Source organism: Poeciliopsis prolifica, unplaced genomic scaffold (genome assembly GCF_027474105.1).
Source record: "Poeciliopsis prolifica strain line A6 unplaced genomic scaffold, Auburn_PproV2 SCAFFOLD046, whole genome shotgun sequence".
Classification (NCBI taxonomy): Eukaryota; Metazoa; Chordata; class Actinopteri; order Cyprinodontiformes; family Poeciliidae; genus Poeciliopsis; species Poeciliopsis prolifica.
Window position 1 is genome coordinate 2069431 of NW_026562421.1, and position 20637 is coordinate 2090067.

General features: G+C 37.7%; 1 protein-coding gene across 1 annotated transcript; it reads left to right on the top strand.

The window, feature by feature from the left end:
* The first annotated feature begins 1987 nt into the window (after positions 1 to 1987).
* Positions 1988 to 19289, top strand: kcng1 (potassium voltage-gated channel, subfamily G, member 1). Its single transcript, XM_055056789.1, has 3 exons — positions 1988 to 2343; positions 11704 to 12543; positions 15293 to 19289. The coding sequence occupies exons 2-3, from the start codon at positions 11761 to 11763 to the stop codon at positions 16070 to 16072; spliced, it is 1563 nt and encodes a 520-aa protein (XP_054912764.1). The 5' UTR covers positions 1988 to 2343; positions 11704 to 11760; the 3' UTR covers positions 16073 to 19289.
* The last annotated feature ends 1348 nt before the right edge of the window (positions 19290 to 20637 follow it).

Sequence of the window (20637 nt, forward strand, 5' to 3'; positions counted from 1 at the left end):
AGCGACTGCGAGATCATTTCATGAAATGAGAAAACCAACAAACTGAATCAGTAATTAGTAATCAGGACTCAACAGGTGACAACCTGCAGGCACAATCACTGAGGAAAAGACCTCTGGAAAAATGCATGCTTTGATTTCCTAATTTCATTCTCCTTCTTCCAATATTCGAAAGGATTTATGTTTTAGTGGTTTCAGCAGATTGGAGAAAGAAAGTATTTCTGAATACCTTTAACTTTTTGTTTGTATGCACTTTTATCTTAGCTTGCCTGTCAAAGAGAAGTCATAAGAAAATGTTAATTTTCCAGCTCATTACAATTGTTTTCAGACACTAACATGTTCTGAAACGGATGAGTAAATGACCATAAACCCAGATAATGTCAATAGATACACAAGCAGATAGTTATATAAACAAGAAAAATAATAAATTAGGGTTATATTGCACTATTTTTGAGTGAATCACATTTTAATTTATTTATTGATCTGATTTAAATTTAGGAAAAATTGGCTTTCTGTGCAGCATAATATGAGCTGGACCTCTTTGTCTTGTAAGGTGTATCTTTTTTGGAAATAAAGAAAAAATTAAAACAATCATATGACAGGTTTAGGCCAATAACAAAAAATCCCAGACCATGGAAAATCTGAGGACTGCACAGATCCAGTTGGTGGCTCTTGCAGCAGGAAGTTCTTTGGTTTGAATCCTGATTTGCAGTCTTTCTGCATGGAGTTTGTACAGATTGTGAACATAACATTCATTTTCTATCCCAAATTCCAAATCTGACAACCAAAAACAAAAACATTGGAGAGGAGTCATGATGTTGTTATCCCTGGGACGTCGACCTCATGCATCACTGCATAACGCAACTGAAAAAAGAAAGTATTGATCGCAAAGTCTCCAGCCTGAATGTGAGCTCATACAATTGAGATTTATCTGGTGATCTGAGCGGAGAGGAGGAGGAAGTCAGGGAAAAGGTCCTGGCTATAAGTTAAAGAGCAGCTCAGACCATTTCAGACTGTAACATTCTGGACACATTCATCCATCCAACCTGCTTATCCATGCAGGATCATCAGGGGAGGCTGGCCAGAAATGTTAAAAGCTCTGGATTTGATCAGCTTTACCTTGTATAAGCTATCAATCCAAACATGCAGCTTTGAATGAGAACGTGAACAAATATGATAATCATTTAGTTCTATGTCACAATTTATACATCATATCCATATATTTCATTCACCTTAGTATAACAGCAGTGTCTGAGAACCCAGGGAAAGTTTTTATGATTATTTTCCACCTCAAGGTTGCAGCCTAATGTTATAATGATGTTTTTTGTGTATTATCACAATCATCAGTCCCTTGAGTCACCCACCAAACAGCGGCTCTGTTCTGAATCTCAACAACCCCGCACAGGAACTGCACTTGACCTTTCCTTCCCTGCATATGTCTCTTTGTGAAAGCAGCCATAAGCAGCTGACAGGGCAGGGAGACCGTGCCAACAGTTTTTAGAAAAAAGAAAAATTGTGCAAATTTAGGTCTTTTCGCTGCACCGTTATGAAATGAGGTGAGAATAATTTGCTGAGATTGACCTGTCATGTGCATATGTGTGTTCATTTTCAATTCAGATAATAGACTTTACAAAACATGGTGAGGGTTATTTTTTTGTTGTTGCTTTTCATACTTTCTGTACAGATTTTAAATAAAACGCACACATATTCATGTAAGTTGTGAACATTAGGAACATAAAAGAAATAGATATTAACATTTATAGCATTGTAAAATATTTCCTCTTCATCATCACCATCACTGTATCTCATAATAGCATTTCCCACCACTTCCCTAAATTTGAACACCCTGCTGAGTCCCTGGCAGCCCACAGCAGCCCTTCCCTCCTCCTCTTCCTCCCTCGCCTTCTGTCCAGTAACCCACTTGACAAACATAAACCTTCAAGTGAATTCACCAGCAACAGACGCAGATTATTCCCATTTAAAGGTGAACAGGAAGAACAGGATATGCGGTTGCCATGGAATTCTCTCAAAAGCTTTTGGCAAACTGGCACATCCCACTTCTGATGTCAGCACTCGGAGAAGGAAGCATGGAGAGAGGGAGGGAGCCGGGTGAGGAAGGAGTTCAGAGAAAAGAGCGAGAGACAAGGGAGAAGGGGAACGGGAAGGGGTGAGGGAGCGAGCGAGCGAGGGAGGGAACAAGGGAGGCAGCCTGTTGCTCCTGATCATCAAACAGCCTCTTCATACTCCACAAGCTCCAGCGCCTGAGTAGAGATGGAGCAGTGTTGAAGCCAGAAGGAAACACAATTCTTCATCTTCATGTTTCCTGAGCAAGGACACAAGAGCAAAGTAAGTATCTTTTCATTGAAAGATAAAGTAAATATGATTTTTAAACTTTATTTTTTATGATGCAGTTTGTTTTAAGCAAGTTTGTCCTTAGAGGAGTTTTGTCACAACTTTAAAATACCACTGCAGCGTGGATATTTCCACAGTTACATGGACGAGGGAAACGAGAGCACTTGTTACCTGAGAGCTCCAGAGAAATGTGCAGAAATGTTTTGACACCAACAGGAGCGGTGCTGCAGGAGAACCATGGAGCAGAGCAAACGCTTCCTGTGAAGTGAGCGTCTGATTCAGAAAAGGCATTATTTGTCTTTCACAGATTACAGTGATTTGCATGCCGGATACTCTGCACGCACACCATGGTAACAAGGCTGTGGCCACATTGCAGAGTGTTTTGGTCTGTAAACATTTGCTGATATCTGAGAGACAGAGTCCGGCTTGGACACTGAAGCTCTGCATCATTGTCTAGATGGCCATTTGATATCACATTCACTCCTCAAAATCAAATAATTGTTTTAATGGGAATTGATGAGGGGGAAACTTTCACAGCACTGAGTCCTCAAACAGCAAAACCTGGCTGATTTTTCGAATCCGTCCATCATTTCCAAGCACAGACCATGCTCTCACTTTTAAGATGATGGTAGATTATGGCATGTAATGCGATTATATGTCCGCAGCTCTGATGCACGGCCCGAGTCTTTGGGGTCAGTGATATATGATATGTAATATATCAAAGGGTCTCCTTCCTTCAGGTAATTGTGACCATAATGAGATGAACTAATGACTTTTTTCCTGCTCTAATAGAGTCTGTCTGATTCTCTTCCACAAAGAGGAAACCATAAAGTGATTAAAATATTCTGTTCTCAGGTTCCTTTTCAGTGTAATGTTCAGCTTCCTCTGGTTAAAAAGTGTAAAATAAATAAATAAATAGAAACCTGAACAATTAATCTTTTATTCCTGTAACATGATCTCCAAATATTTCCTGAAATAAATGTTTTCATTATTCTGTTTATTTTTTAGCAAAATGCTGCACTTATTAATTCCTCAAAAATGCATGTAACTGAAGCATTTTTATTTTTGCTAATTTTTTTTAGGTTGATCAGAATGTCTTAAGAACGACTTTAGCTCATGATTCCTGACTCACAGTATCTGAAGTGTTATATATTAAATAAAACGAAAGCACTTTTATTTCAACCATGCTTCAAAATGAAGAAGACAAACGAAGATGGCTTTTCAGTCAGGTGTTGGTTTTAAAAAGTCAGGAAAATAATTACCATTTAATTGGTTGGTCTCAAGTTTCATAACAACCAGCAGATGCCATCTACCTGCCATGTTGTCTTTTCTCTCCAAAAATCAGTCCAATTAAACAAAAAATTAGCTTCTTTGTACCAAACACTTCAGGTTGACATGGGAAAAAACTGGAAAAACCAATTAGAAAAGCACTATATAACCATCAAGTTAGAGGATTTGTGATGCTATGGGTCTGTTCCTCTTATTGTAATCACATAATGTCTAAATTTGGATTATCTGGAGATACAATCTGAAGAGGAACGGTCAAAAATCCCTCTCTCTGGATGCCCCAATTAGTGAAATGTAGTAGAAAAAGAAGAAGGGCTGTAATATGGTTCTACATCAGCAAGGTTGCTAAAAACCTTGCAGTTTATATTTTTGTTAAAATCAGTTTTCCAATTAGATACATGCATTCAACATTTTTAAATCTGAGATTGTGTTACTGTGATAAAAGGTTAATTAAAAAATAAAAAATAAACAAAAAACTTTTCACCTGATGTGTTGATATGTGAGGAGGGTGAGATTCAATGTGATTTAAAATGCATGAATGAATGTAAATCTAATAAGATGTCGGCTCTGGCTTCATTTATATACAGAATGTGGTGGATTAATATTGATATTTGTGTGAAAATGTTGAGACATGCAAAATATTTTGTCAGTTTTTATTTTAATGCTTTGCATTAAACCAGGATGGGTTGAGTCTTTTACTCCACTTCTTGATCTTCTTCAATTTGACTTCACGTCCATCACTTCTGCTCCAAGGAAAGGCCTGTGGCTGTTTGTCAGCTCCATTCATTCCATCTCATCAACCAGAGCACTTTTTCACTCTCTGTGTTTTAGTGTTAAAAGTTTTTTTTTTTTTTTCAAACCAATCTGGAATCAACCATTGCCCTGGTCAATTCAGCCCACAGAGATCGAGTGAAGATCCTTTTAAACCTGGCAGACAGGCGAGGGTTTCCGCTGCAGGAGGATGTGCCCGAGCTGATTCTCCGAGACATTTATCGGCGTCTCCTAGACAAAAGACTTGTTTACATAGCCCTGAGGCAGTTCGGTGGTTGCATGACTGCTGCCCTCACAGGAAAAAAATACATCAAAAAGATGAAAAATGATGCACATAGTCAATACAGGGAACTTAATGTTATGCAATCTTTATATAATCAAGTTAGATGAGCACTCACAAACAGCAGGAGTGTGCAATCATCCACTCAGGAAAGAAAAATGCCTGGGATGGAAAAAAAAAAGTAATATGGTTATCGACTAAATCTGAGGTATTGATGTAAAGTTAGGATGTTGCAGCAATGTTTTTTCAGACGGGGATAATATGGAGCAGCAGTGCTGAAATGTTTGGATTTGTTGGACCAAGGACAGACAGAGCTGTCAGACAAACTGCAGAGACAAAGTGATGGAGGTGTGATATTTCTGCTGCCTCTTTCCTCTAAACAGTCTCATCCACTTAAAAAGTTTTTGGTCTTGTTTTTGAATAGCAGATACATTTTTTACTCCCTTTCCTGATCAAATGGGTTTATGCCTAAGTTTCTGATATATTAAATTCGATGACTGAAAGTGAGAAATATGCAAAAAGATCCAGAATTTGGCAGAAGAGGGCTAATGTTATGTTTCGAATGCTGGAAGAGACATTAATGCACAAAATGTCCTCCCAAGACAAATATAGTGATGGCAAATACTCTACTTTGAATTTGAGTTCCTCATGTCAGGATTTATATGGACAGAAAGTCAGGAGATTTTTCTGAGTATTGTAGCTTGGAGACTTAACAAACCGGCAACCTGGTAGGATTTCAAAGTTTTATTTCCAGGCATGGAATTCATCTCAGAGAGAAATGTCCAATTGAGATAAAAACTTTTTTTTTTTTTTATCTCAAACTTTTACTTTTACTGAAAAATTATGAGTGTCTGTTGGCAGATTGGTCCATTTCTGGTGCTGTTCTGAACAACATTGAAGTTTTGTTTCTTTCCAAGTTCTGATTCTGATTGTGCAAGCTTCACTTTTCTACATGTAATCAGTGTTTTTAATTGAGTCTCTAAATGTGCTACAACATTGTAGCAATCAACATATTATTCTTAATACAATGTCTGTCACACCATAAAAAAACCAAAAACATTTTAAGCTATGAATTTTAGCAATTCATAAAGTGAATGGAAGTGGAGAGAAAATACTGTTGAAGAGAAAATAAGGTGTCTACTATTAATGGCTATCAAATGAAAACATGTACTAGTTGATTTATGCTCACAAACAACATTGCAGTTGCCTTCTTGGTCCAGCAGTTAACAATGTTTGAGCTTCGGTTGTAGCGTTGCCATGAGATTCATTGTATTCTTATCCCTCAGGTTTTAAGTTATTCCTTCACTTTAATCCAAGATTTCAGTTGTTTTATAGTCTTGGATTAAAAGTGTTTCCAGCAGAAATATCATTTTTGGAAATTAGGAGAAATATCTCTTCATTTTTTCCATGGCGCTCCGACGTGATTGCTGCAGTAAATCATTATATCTATTTTTTTTGTGTGTGTATCAACAATGTAATATTTTGCATCCATTGGAAATTTGTGTTGTTGTTTTTTAAGAAAATAATGTATGACATGATTAATGTGAAAGATTTCCAGAAAGTGAGGCTTCAAACATGTCGTCACACAGGCTTTCCTGTTTTAGTAGGTATGACACAAAAGGCTCCTTTCTCTTTTGCAGACTAGATTACTAATTTGTATTTTTCAAGATTTGTATGCTTTTACATCTAAAATATGAGGATATTTGTCTTTTAAGATCCTTTGTGGTGCTGAAACTGTATAATAGAAAGAAATAGAAAAAACAGACATAACTGCTAGCATAGCTCATCACTGAAAAACATTATCTCCTGAGAAGCAAAGAGCAACTCACAGCAGTGGACCACAGACTTGTGGAGAAGATTATAACCCCAAACCTCACCCTCCTTTCAGGGTTTTCTGTTTGCATTAATACCACCCACTTCCTACTGTTTACAACTATTCCTACAGGAGTTACTGTAAGAAAACGTTTCTAGTTCAGATCTGCCTCTGGCGTGCCTGACTGTTTCAGTGTTTAACCAGATTTTAGACGGAGACAAAGGAAGAGTGAGACGGGCAGGTCTTGGCAGCTTTTGTGGTCCATTTCTGGAAACACCAGGCTTTTACAGTCCATTAGAGAACAGAGAACTGTCAAAGGAATAGGGAGAGAATTGGTTGTTGTGAAAATGGGCATTGTGCAGTCAAAATGGTCTTCAAGAACATGATAGATCTCAATTATCAGGTGATATCTGTCACTCTCAAGAACAGTACCTTGTGGTTTCAAGCAAGCAAAATGGAAGAAAAAACACAACACTTCTCAGTCTGAACAGCTCAGGCTAGTGTGAGTTTTGTGCGTCCAGAAACACTGACAAAAAGTCTGTTACTCATGAATTTACCATGTGTCTGTAATTCACAGAATGAGTCAAGCTGAATTGCAAATCCCTGATTCAGAGACAGATTGATCAAATCTGTTTTGCATAACGCTTCCTTCAATACTGTATGCAGACAAGAACTACAAATAGACGCAACTAATAAAGCAATAAAGGTCTCTCAAGAAAACATGTTGCCACTCGACATATGTTCTTTCTATAAACACACGTCTGATATAATCCCAACTATTTCTTAGCTTCTAGATTCAGCTTTTCTTTTAATGTAACTGCAGTGGTTAACATTATCTCACCCCTTAGCTGATATGGATGCTCTTCAAATTCTCCTGTGGATGGAATTGTGGGAAACGCGGTTCAGTCAGGAAGCAGAGACTCACAGGCTGGTGACTCACCACGCAATCTGGAGAACATGCCCTGTGGCTTAGCTGCGATAACGCTGGCACCGAAAGAGGCCAGACCTCAGCCGATCTGGTGGGGAGAACAGCCTTCATCTCTCCTTCAGAGAGAGAGAGAAAAAGAGACTCCGTCGCCCCCTCCTGAGGACGCATCAGAGCCGCGGCAGAGCAGAGAAAAGAGTTTAGAAACGTTTCTGCGTCTGTGAAGAGACAAAAGCACAATCACTTTAAAGACAAAGTGAGAGATCAAGCAGCCCTCAGGGGGTTAAGTGTGATTTAATCCGATTGGGGGGAGGCTGAAATAGACTCCATCACATCCACTCTGTAGCGGTGGGTAGTAGGTGTATGAAGGACCTCTGCCACACAAAAGCAGGGAGTGTGAAAAGTGTGAAAAATGAAAGAATTTACATAGTTTTATTTCTGGAGTTTATTTTTCTCCAGCTGCTGATTTCATAATCTGTATTTGCAAAGACAACAATAAAAATATGGTGATAATCCCACAGATTTCATGCACTGATGAAATAAGTTAGTTTGTGAAAACATATGGAAATTAAGAAAAGTTTGGATTTTATGTGATAGATTGATACAAAGCAAAAAGGACCGAATAAAAGTCAAAAAGTGGTGCATGCAGTTGTATTCAACAATGAACACTGTTCAAACTAAAAGCTGTAACTCCAACCATCCCAACTATAAAGTATGGGTTTGGGACAATCATAATGGACATTTTATTGCAGGATAGACTGGTACAGTAGTTAAAAACTACAAAAATTAAGAAAAATACATTATTGGAAATGTTGAACTAACATCTGAAGATGTCAGGAAGTTAAAATTAGTCCACAAATATGTTTATCACATTTTTCAAATGAAGAATGCTGGAATAAATCTGATCCAAAATCTTTGGGTACAGCTGAAAACAGGTGAACTAACTTTATCTGTTACAAGTAATCAAATTAAATTCACCCAAGTAAATACATTAAGTCTAATAAGTTGTCATGTCAAACAAACTTACTTCATTTCATCATATGTAATAAATCAGCTCGATTATTTTATTATTGTTAGTTCCATCCTGTTTATTTCAGTGTGTGTGTGTGTGTGTGTGTGTGTGTGTGTGGGGTGTGTGTGTGCGTGTGTGTGTGTGTGTGTGTGTGTGTGTGTGTGTGTGTGTGGGGGGGTGTGTGTGTGGGGTGTGTGTGTGTGGTGTGTGTGTGTGTGTGTGTGTGTGTGTGTGTGTGTGTGTGTGTGTGTGTGTGTGTGTGTGTGTGAGAAAGGTGGCCTGGAAACCAGAATCAGTTGCACATAAGGATGTGCCAAACCTCCAGAAAACTCCAGAAAATTTGTAGAATGAGAGAAATTTCATTTTGCCTTTTCCTTTACTATTCTAAAAAACTACTTTGTGTTGTTCTAGCCCAAGAATCTTCATTGCAAAATGTTCATCTTTGTGGTTTTAATGTTAAAAAATATGAAAAAGTTGTGCTGGTATTTGTTCCCATCAAGTTTTTTCCAAATCAGACAATTTTTAGATAAACAAATGGCAGTTTTATGTCTTTTTTCTTCTTCAGATTCACATTTAGCCACAAGAATTCACTCTCACTATAAAAATTCAAATGAAGTAGAGAAGAACTCAGAGAGCAACATCTGGTTTCATGGGTGGAAGCTCCTGCTGGCTGTAATCAGTATGGCAAACAAAAGCTGACAGTGCAGGTGCCTAATAACTACTCAGTCGACACTCCCAATCCCCATTTTAGAAGCAAAGATCTTCCTCCCAAACCCAAACTGGCATTGCAGCAGTGACAGTTTAATCTCTGACAGGCTAACCTGCTTCCCCCTAAATTACTGTAATTGATTCAATTAGTGTGTACAGTGATCCAGGAGTTCCTTCTTAAGATGATCATGCACAGTAAAAAACGCTCTTTTTTCTTTCCTCTTCTTTCTGTATTTTCTCTTACCTCTAAAAAAGAAAAAGTGTTAAAATATTGAGTTACTTTTTCTCAGCTCAACACCTAAAATATTAAACAGTTCACTCAGGGGGTATGGTAAATATGGTTTCCTTGTAGCATACAGAAAATAATTACATCAGTGAATTATCTAACACTCAGAGGAACATCATTATTTGTAAATCCCAGGCTGCAGTGGGTGACAGATGTTTATGCACACTGCAGGGGGATGAAACCATTAACTCTCTATGCCTACTGCATCTATCAGCGATCGTGTTTAATGATTCATAAATGTCATATTTCCTGCTTCAGATGGTGAGAAAGACTTGAAGGAATGTTTTCAGTGCCACTTGTTAGCCTGTTTGGAGAATCTGCCGACATTCAGAGAGCGCATCAAAAAGTATTTTAAGATCTTGATCATGTTATATCCTGCAATGATTTGAAGGAAAAATCAATTTTTTTAAATAAGCTGCTCATAACTATTGAATAATCTTTGTCACAGTAGTCTTAGATTGCTGTTAAATGTACAAATATTTTCAGACTGAGAGCACACTTTCATATTTCTTTCATTGAATAAACTTTTTTGTTTTTTGTTTCATTTGTATTATTAGTTTTCACCATAAATGGAAAGAAATTATAGCTTGTCATGTTGTTCTTTCCAATATGTGAAGTTTTTATGTGGTGACTAAATCAGGAGTACGGCTTCTTAAACTCATTCCCAACTCACCCTATTTGCACTTCATCAAATCACAGTCCATGCATTTACATGCACAACTTTATTTTTTCTGATTGCATCCAAAAACAGAAGCAATTTGAATAATTTTGCTGCCTGCAAAAGGTCATGAATCTTAATATTTCCATGTAGTTTAACTTCTCACCCTCGACTTCCAGTCTTCAGTAAAAATAATAACTCCTGCATGTAAATCTGCCGTTAACACAACAAAACGGTGTCAGTCTACTATGGCAAGTAAGGAAACACTATTTAAAAATAAACCGAATACTGATTATTATTACAGTTTGAGCAATGAAAAACACGTAACACCATGGTTGTGTTTCTGAAGATCTGGTCTTTAGTGCATTTATCCTCCTTTCAGCAACTTAATCAAACTTTAAATAAATTAACAAAGTCCATAAAATTCTGACTTGTTATTATATCAAACTAACAATTATCTATCTATCTATCTATCTATCTATCTATCTATCTATCTATCTATCTATCTATCTATCTATCTATCTATCTATCTATCTATCTATCTATCTATCTATCTATCTATCTATCTATCTATCTATCTATCTATCTATCTATCTATCTATCTATCTATCTATCTATCTATCTATCTATCTATCTATCTATCTATCTATCTATCTATCTATCTATCTATCTATCTATCTATCTATCTGTCTATCTGTCTGTCTGTCTGTCTGTCTGTCTGTCTATCTGTCTGTCTGTCTGTCTGTCTGTCTGTCTGTCTGTCTGTCTGTCTGTCTGTCTGTCTGTTTGTCTATCTATCTATCTATCCTTTGCAAGTTTACCAGTTGCATCCAAATGTGAGGAGAAACCAGGAAAAACCAAAACACTTTGGAGGAAAATCCAATTGAATTAAAAAAAAATAGTGTACAGTGGCACTAGGGAGAGGTGGGTCTGAGTTTCTTACCCCTGCAACCTGATCTAATCTGGTTGCACTATGTTAAATAACTGAGCTTTGAGTTGGTCTTGGTGAGAAAATTTCTAGCTTTTTGTTTTCTTCGTGAGGCTTGGCCTTTGTACTGACCTTCGGCATCCATTTGATGGTTGGTTTCTGGCAATAAAAACAAAATCTGCATCAGGTGATGTGGTCTCAAAGATTTATTGTTATTCGAAGTGCTAATTTTCAATAAACAAAATCTGAGCAAGTTTCACAGATCAAAACTTTTAAAAAATCTTTTTTTTTTTCATATTTGTTAAAACTGTTACCTGATAATCCTTGAGAAGATCGATTTCCTGCACCTCCTTCTAGTGTTGCTGTTGCTGTATGAAGAAATGCAGCTGCTACTTAAAAAGAACCAATCAGAACCAAGGAGGAAAGTCTTAGCGCTGTCAGTCAAACTTGTGTACATGCTGCTTGATGTGCTGGTGGCAGAGAAACAACTGACATACATACCTCAGCTATAGTTATTTATTAGTATTTGAATACCAATGAATAATATATTCAGCTATATTGAATATATTATATTGATGATGAACTTAAAGTATTCATCATCAATAAATGAGGAATCTCAGCATACCCCACAATAGATGTCCTTAGAGAAGAATTGTCAGAGTAACCAATGTGATTCTCTTTTTCAGTCTGTGAGTGTGAGATCGCGCTGATGGGAGGTTGAGCTCAGGGATGTGACAGTAAAGATGACCCTGCTGGCGGGTGATGGTTCTGACTACGACTACAGTGCCCTAAGCTGTGCCTCTGATACTTCCCTCAATCAACCTCCACAACAAGAAGCAGAGGCTCGGAAAGGAGCCTTCTACAAAAGGGCCCAGCTCGCCCTGGAGCGCACCACCGTCCCTGACAATACCGCTTTGTCTGGCGCCAGGAAGATCCACGCCATCATTAATGTGGGTGGCCTGCGCTACCAGATGCCTTGGACCACTTTAGAGGACTTCCCTCTGTCCCGCCTGGGCCAGCTGCACCTCTGCAGCAGCTTTGATGAGATCATGCGCATCTGTGATGACTACGACGTTGCACACAATGAGTTCTTCTTTGACCGCAGCCCCTGTGCCTTCAGGACCATCCTGACTTTCTTGAGGGCGGGTAAGCTGCGCTCCCTCAGGGAGATGTGTGCGCTCTCGTTCAGAGAGGAGCTCCTCTACTGGGGCGTCCCAGAGGAGAGCCTGGAGTGGTGCTGTCGCCGCCGCATGCTGCAGCGTGTGGAGGAGTTTGAAGCCATGGAGAGAGCAGAAGAAGAGGATGAGCTTTTGGAGGACCTGTTGGATTCGGAGAACGGGCACAAGGAGCGCACGGCCGAGTCCAGAATCAACTGCTGCATGAACAAACTGAGAGACATGGTGGAGAGGCCTCACTCCGGCCTGCCAGGGAAGATCTTTGCTTGTTTGTCAGTGCTGTTTGTTACCATCACAGCCATCAACCTCTCCATCAGTACCATGCCAGCTATGAGAGAAGAGGAGGAGGCGGTGAGTAAAAGAGCATTTTACATATAAAAGCAGTTTTATTTAAACAAATACATCAAAAACGCAGGAACAAAACAACATATAGGCTACTTTATGGGCATGACTGTTAACCTTTTTTGGGGCTTTTATGAATGCATCTGAGCAATTCTAGTTACAGAATAATTGTAATTTGCAGAGTAAACATAAGTGGAACTGCTGTGTAAACAGTCTTAACCCATTTCAAAATAAAAGGACAATCATTTCTTCACAGTCAATAACCAAGATTTCAATATGGATGTCAAAACTTACTTCAACTGAAAATTTACAAAACAGCACTACAGAATTTATCCAGAAAAAATATATATATTTAGGGGAAGCTAAACATTTTTACGTGCAAAACAACAAATTAGCTTAACTATTGGCAGTAGTGGGAGTGTGTCCACCACTGAAGACAGGTTTTACTACAATTATTAATAATGTTATTTCAGCAGCTTTTCTGGGATTATTGACAATTTTTGATGTTTTGTGAGTGATAGTTTTATTGCTTACAAGGAAAATTTAATTTGTTCTCTACCAATTCTAAGAGTAAGAGTGATCTGGTATCCAGCCAGCTATTGAAAATGCCCTCAATAAGTATTCATGTTAAAGAATATTTGATAAAACAACAAAAAATATTTTAACAGTAGGGAATGTGAAAAAATAAAGAAATTCTTAATGCTTTTTTTCTTCATATTGCTCAACATTTATCTTTAAGAGGAGAAACTTTGAAACTTTGTATCTGATCTGTCCAAATAAAACTTCTGTTTCCAAGCTACCTTTAAAAAAAAAAGCAATGGTGGTTTACCTGTTATTCCCTCAAACATATAGCATGTTTCAGGAATAACATCATTGCTTTTTACATGTCAACATTCTTCCCATCTTCGCCTACTGAGAAAATTTCATAAGCTCCTCTTTCTCAGCCTTAACTTATTAGAAAATAAAAAGATGTTCCTGGAAAGAATGTGATCCCTAAGGCAGCAAATGTTGCTCTCGTGTGTTTTTCTGCATTAATGCTACTACCATAGATGTGTAAATAAACTTTGCTGGAGGCATTGTCAGCCCCAGATGTCTCTGGCTTCTTGTTTGAGCCAGGATTCTCTGGAAATATTTGTGATTTTAACTCTGCTTTATAGAGAGTCACAATGTTTCCCAAAACTTAGTCTAGATGGTTCTGTTGATTTTTTGATGCAGTGCTGTGGTTCGAAGACATCGCAGGCTGTATTATTTTTGCGTTTTACTTCACTCACAACTTTAATTAAAATCCTCAGCCTTCACTTTCACATAAAAGGTAAATGGATTTTTAGTTTTTCACACACAGAAAATGACAGAAGTTTTATAAATACATTCTAAATCTGAGCTTTTACCACAAAATCTCAGTGACTATAGAGTAGATGTCCAACTGCTAACAGGAAGATTTAAAAATTTCTGAAAAATAAGTTTCTTTTAGACTCAAAATGTTGAACTTTTTAGTGTTAAACTGTAGAAAATGATGAAATCTTATGATGTTAAAATCTTCTCTCGTACACATTTCTAAACCAAACCCAATCCCTGTAGATGAAAATTAATAAAAAGAGTTCTTGGGATGTAATAGACTTCAAAAATTTAGTTTGAGCCAACAGGCCTCCCTTGTTCTCTCGCCTCATTTTTCTTAATATGTCTCTGCAAGACTACTTAATTACAAGTGGCAACAATCTGATTGTAACAGACTGCTTCTGGTTCCTGTCTGCCAGAGAAAGTTTTCAGCTTCTGTTGTGAATTTTCTCAACATTTCCTGCAGTTCTGCAAGTCTGTGGTATGTTTAAAACTTAAACCTTTCTGTTCCCTTCAAACATTTCAACACAGTTTCAACTCAGCATGACATGGACAAACCCCTGTATTGTGTTTACCTACTTAATTTAGACGTTTAGGCAAATTATGAAGTATTTTGTGTTTAAAACACAGCTATAACAACTCCAGCTATTTAAGAAATAAGATCTCTCTCTGTCCTTGATTAAGGTCCCAATGGAAGCAAGGAGTATTTCAAAGACTGGACTCATTTCTGTTCATGTTTCTCTTGGCATAACAGTTGAAATGAAGCCATATTGGATGGGGAAGATTACTGCACACACATAGACACTTTTAGAGGTGTTCCACTGATGTCACTTCCCACACTTGATTGGGTCATTCTCAAGATTTCGGAATTGGGTCACTTCCGGCTTCAGTGCGAACGAAGCCTTATTTGCAAATTTGAAACATAATTGTGCATTCAATTTAAATTCAGAAGTTGGATTTTCTGGTTCCGAATCAGAGAAGTTGACTAAAACTGGAATGATGCCTGAAGTCAGATTACTAACTCTGACAGTCAGCAATCTGACAGCAATCTGTTCTGTGGTGCAAACAGGTTTATGTGAAAGAACAGCAAAGCAACAGCAATGACTTGTATAAAGAGTCTGTTTTGACACGATCAAAGGTCAGTGGATATACATTTTTTAAGGAAAGGCTATACATTGAAAATAGGGGGGAAAAACATAAATCACCAAAAAAAAGCAATACATTGCTTGTGCAGCTGCATCCTGTTCTGGTTAGTTTCATGCTAATGTGGCTCCCTCTAGTGACTGTAACATGCTGATTGTCACAGTGAGATATATATATATATATATATATATACATATATATATGTATATATGTATATATATATATATATATATAATATAGGACATATATATATGTATATATATATTTTTTTTTTTTACAGGGCACATGTTCCAAGATGTGCTACAACATCTTCATAGTGGAGACTGTATGTGTGGCATGGTTCTCCTTGGAGTTCACCCTGCGCTTCATTCAGGACCGCAGCAAGCTGACCTTCTTCAGAAAGCCTCTGAACCTGATTGACGTGGTGGCCATCCTGCCCTACTACATCACGCTGCTGGTGGACGGTTCGTCCAAGGGGGAGAAGCGCCTCGGCTCCGGCAGCAGCTACTTGGACAAAGTGGGCTTGGTGCTCCGCGTGCTCAGAGCGCTGCGCATTCTCTACGTGATGCGGCTGGCTCGCCATTCGCTGGGCCTGCAGACTCTTGGCCTGACTGCGAGGCGCTGCACACGGGAGTTTGGACTGCTCCTCCTTTTCCTGTGTGTGGCGATTGCTTTGTATTCACCCCTTCTGTACCTGATTGAGAATGAAATGGCTGCCACACAGGAGTTCACGAGCATCCCCGCGACCTATTGGTGGGCTGTGATCACTATGACAACTGTTGGTTATGGGGACATGGTGCCAAGGAGCATCCCGGGTCAGGTGGTAGCTCTCAGCAGCATTCTGAGTGGCATCCTCCTGATGGCGTTCCCCGTCACCTCCATCTTTCATACCTTCTCCAGATCATATGTGGAGCTGAAGCAGGAGCAGCAGAGGATCCTGCAGCGGAGGACACACTTCCTGCTGCGTAGCCGCATGGCCGGCCTGGGCAGCAATCTCTCTTTAGAAAGTGACATCCTCTTTCCCTTAGGGCCGCCTGAAACCAGAGAAATGGACAACTGAGACTGCAGTTGTTCATTTCTCAACTGCTGGACACAACAATATTGTGTTATTGTAATTACACAACAATTACAACATTGTAGTTACACAACATTGCTGCCCTGTTCAATTGCAAGAACTGGGCAGAGTGTAAAGAAGATAAATATCATGCATTGAACTTTTTTTGCTTTTATCACATTGCAACAACAAACTTAAACTGCAGTATGTAACTTTCATAAAGAATATGTTGGGTTTTTTTTTTACATATTTTTTAAAACTCACCATTTTGTGACAGTGTAATATGAAAAAGATAATCTGTGAAAATATTGATCTTATCCATCTCCATGAGCTAGATCCATGAGCTAGTACTGCCATCTACACAAATGCGCTGCTCTCAAGGAAAAACAACCAATCAGAGCCAGGAGGAGGGTCTTTGCCCTGTCAATCATGCCCATGTACTTGCTCCTCATTGAGAAACAGCTTACCTTTTATCTGTCATCATCAGTGGCCATGCCTGAGCATTCTAAACAAGCCATGCTAGCTGCAGTAGGGAAGGGAACGGGAGGGAGGATGAGCATCGCTGCACCAGATTGTGATTGACAGCGCCAAGTCCCACCTCCTGGCCTTGATTGGTTGCTTCTAGTTAGCACTAGGAGAACTGGATGAAGGCAAAAGAGCTCGATTTTCGTTCACATATTATCGTTCACATGATGACAGTTTCAATAAATATGTAAGAAAAAGAATAGAGAAAGTTACATATGAACTTGAAGTGTATTGGAAATTGGATTTTCAGTGGTAGACCAACAAAATATAGCGCATAGTTCTGATACGGAAGAAAAATGTACATATTTTAGTTCTCTACCTGAAACATGTGAAAGGTTTGGCATTCATTTGTATTTAGTCTTGTTTGTTCTGATACCCCTAAATAAACTCCAATGTAACTAAATACTTTCAGTTTAAATAACCCCACTTCACAACAAATGATTGACCCTCAAGAAATGTATACATATATGGTAATTTAATCAATTTTAACAGCAGTTTAGGGAAAAATTATAAACAAAAAATGTAAAATTATTTAACAGTCGGAAAAGTTCAGACATCCTACCCTATAATTTCACACTCTTTGATTCACAGCAATTCAATGAGATCAGAATCTGGGTTTATGTTTGGCCCATTTGTACAATTTTAATTTGTACAAGTATTAATTTTTATAACAGTGCCTGTTTTTTTTTTTGAGACTTCTTTCTTTAAATCCTGACTTTAAAGTAATGCAGTCTTCTTTCTAACACTCTTTAGTTTCACTTCAGCAGTTGGGAGGAGTCCAAACTAAACGTCTGAGACGCAACAAACTTCCTTCAAAAGGCTGAGTTATGATTTTCCAATCATGTGTGCATCATGTGAGATTTTTTTCCAGATATGTCAGAAAAGGAGGCAGTCTTGCAAAATTTCAATAAAATACACAAAAGTTTGTTGCTGTAAATTTAGAAAGCTGCTGTTGGTGGATCATGTGGAGACAAAACAAAAAGCAAAAGCAACTAATGCTTTTCCTTCAGGAAAATCAGTTTTTGTGTAGCATGAAAGCACCTGGCAAAAAGTAAAAACATCAAAGCATCTCTGACACATTTCAGTTTAACAGCTGAAGGCTTTGCAATGCATTGAAAATAAGTCACAGCCATTGCATTCTGTTAAAAATGTAGATACAAAGACTTTGCTCAAGATCAAGCTGAATAACAAACAATTAGCTGCATGTGTCTAATTATGCAACTAATTCAGCTGTTAGTAACATTCTAGGGAGCTTTTGCATCTAGTTTACTAAAAGCAATAGGAGGTTTTTGAATGAATGGTCCATCCATCTCTCCCCACACACAACCAAATACACACCAACTCTCCTGATGATGTGTATTCTGCTGATTCGATTAGATGTATTTTTGAGAAAACTAAAAATTCATTTTTTACAAAGAAAAAAAACCGAGACATTCTGAAATTCATTACCTTGCGGGGGTGTCCAAAGTGTGGCCCAGGGTCCATTTGTCGTCCTTGGACTGATTTTATTTGACCCCCAACTCCAGTTAAAAAAAAGATAATGTAATTTTGTTTATGAAACGTTTATTTATAAATTTATTAAGCTCAGCTTAATATGACGAGTGTTTTGAAAGAAAATATTCCAAATTTGTTTTTATAGCTAAAAGCAAATGTGCTCAAATGAGCACAAGAAATTGAAAAAGAATTTTCAATTTTTGAAAATTGAAAGCTTTTGCAAACGAGCAAACCTTTTCAAGCTTTTAATCTACAAACAGAAACAAAAAAAATGCCATTTGCTTTATTTTAGTCTTTTTCTTCTTTCTTTCTTGACCTTTGAGAACTTTTGACTTAATGATTTTGACCCATAAGACAAAATGTTTGGAGACGACTGTTTTAGTCAAATTGTTTTTTCCCTTCCAAGGAATATCACAACTGAATATGTGGCTAGTCCAGGATTGGTTGTGCACATAAAAAATCACTATGAAGGATACAAAAAGTGGGTAAGAACAAAAAGTTAAAAAAAAACCCCAATGCATTTCAGTAAAATTAATGATGCAACAGCAATATGAAGTCCATGCAAAGTGTAAGAGTTCAAGCCAGACTCTTAGTTATCAGTGTTTTAAGATACTTTCTGGTGTAACATAAAGAGCATTGGTAATGTTTCTTTAGGCAGCCATTATTCTAATGGATTTGAGAATCCATGGTGCAGATTGTCTCAGTGTAACTCAGCAGAAGCTGCTGTGTGTTTATCATAAATCCTAAAGCCGTAACAAATTTACTGTCCAAGCTAACAGTTAGACACTTAATCCACTGAGTGTTTCCTGAGTGACTGTGAAAACTCTCAAAGTTTATTATATTCTGCTCTCCAGCACAGTCAGCATCTACATATTAATTATGTTGTGGTAATTGTCCTTTGTCCTCTCAGTGATGCTTCATATGCAACTTCTGAAGATGATTGTCTCTAAAATTGCTGCTGTGGCTGTGAATAGCTGTTTGTAAATGAGTTCCCCCGTGGACGTGGATTACTCTGGGGTTTTGCCTTTTTGTGTATAATGCTGTCTGATTGCTTCTCATTCTGACACAACATTTGCAGATCTCAGCTGGAATCCAGAGTCTGAATGTCCAGGATGTGCCTGTGTTTGGATTTGAAAGAAGTAGTCAGGAAAAATGTAGTGTCTGCTCAGTTTTTAAAACTCATTAAAGAATAAGAAATAACAAGTGATAAGGGACTTTTTGATGGCTGATATTTCTTCACCTAAGAGATTCATGCATAAAAAGCATGGAAACATCACATCTGGGAAAATCGGAACATTGCTGCAGGAGTCCATAGAATTTTACTTTTTAAAATAAGTTTTCAATAAATCAGTTAACTCTAAGTTATAAATGTCAAACTCAGAGTTTGACAAAAGTTGTGACACAATATAGGCAAAGTAGAATAAACAATGTGTGAAGTTACAAAGCTTACTATCAGTTCCAACACTAACAATACAATCACTCCCAAATCCTGACATTGGGAAAGCATACAGAATATATGATAAAATAGCTTTTCTTGATAAATTATCTAGCAGCCACACATCATTTCAACGCTTTTCATGAGGTTTATTTATTAAACTAGTAGATTTTAAAATTATTTTTTATTCTCATGTCAATATTTTATTGACATGTTATAATCCTTCAACCTGTAAATCATGTTTGGCTCTCTATATGTTAGCTGTTCTTTTGTATTTATTGGAAAAATCCAGTGCATTAATTGCGGAGATTTTTGAATTTTTTTTAATTTTATGGCCTAAAAGAAAGGATACCTCATTCAGAAGAAAATATTGATACATGCTGAGCTTTAAGCTTCTTTCCCTCAGAAAGAGAAGCTTCCTTTGATATAGCTGAAGCTTTAATGCCTTTGTTTCTTTTTTCAGTCTTCGGTCCTTGAAACAGAATTTTTTCAATCACTTCTAAATCCTCAGAACACCTAAAAATGCAATTTCTTACAAAGATTACGCACTTTGGAGTAATAAGAATATTGATACATAGTAGTTTTAAAAATCCACTGGAAAATGTTTTACATTTTGATAAAAAAAAAATTTACGTCTATTACTATCCACATAAATATTTGGAGCTAAAAATCTGTAATTGTTTAAAAGTTTTATCAGTTAATTCCATTCAGATGATGTGTTCTCCCATTTGAACAGTAGAGGGCAACCTTGGTCTAAATAATTTCTTATATACGAAGCAAAGACAATAAATTTCGTTTTTCTGTAATTATGAGACTTTTAGTGCATCCCTGTCTTTATTTTTATCCGCGTCATTCCAGTAGATGACGCGGATTTGAAGAATAGTTTTAGAATTTCTTTAATAAATAATTAAATGGTAATTGTTGTGTTTGGTCTTGGAAATGCAGACATTGGGTGAATCACGGTCTGTCATCAGGCGCAGGTCGGGACCTGCAGCCTCAGGTTAGGAGACGCTCATCAGACACCATTCAGCCAAATCACAGAAAACCTCTGCGTAATTCCTCTCTGACCAATCAGCGCCTGAGAATCCACACGAGGCCCCTCCCCTCACCCCGCCCC

Bases quoted from the DNA above. Each gene is read 5' to 3' on its own strand.
- kcng1 (XM_055056789.1), top strand. From the start codon at position 11,761: ATGACCCTGCTGGCGGGTGATGGTTCTGACTACGACTACAGTGCCCTA. The intron at 12,544-15,292 runs GTGAGTAAAAGA...TTTTTTTTACAG, and splicing joins TGAGAGAAGAGGAGGAGGCG to GGCACATGTTCCAAGATGTG.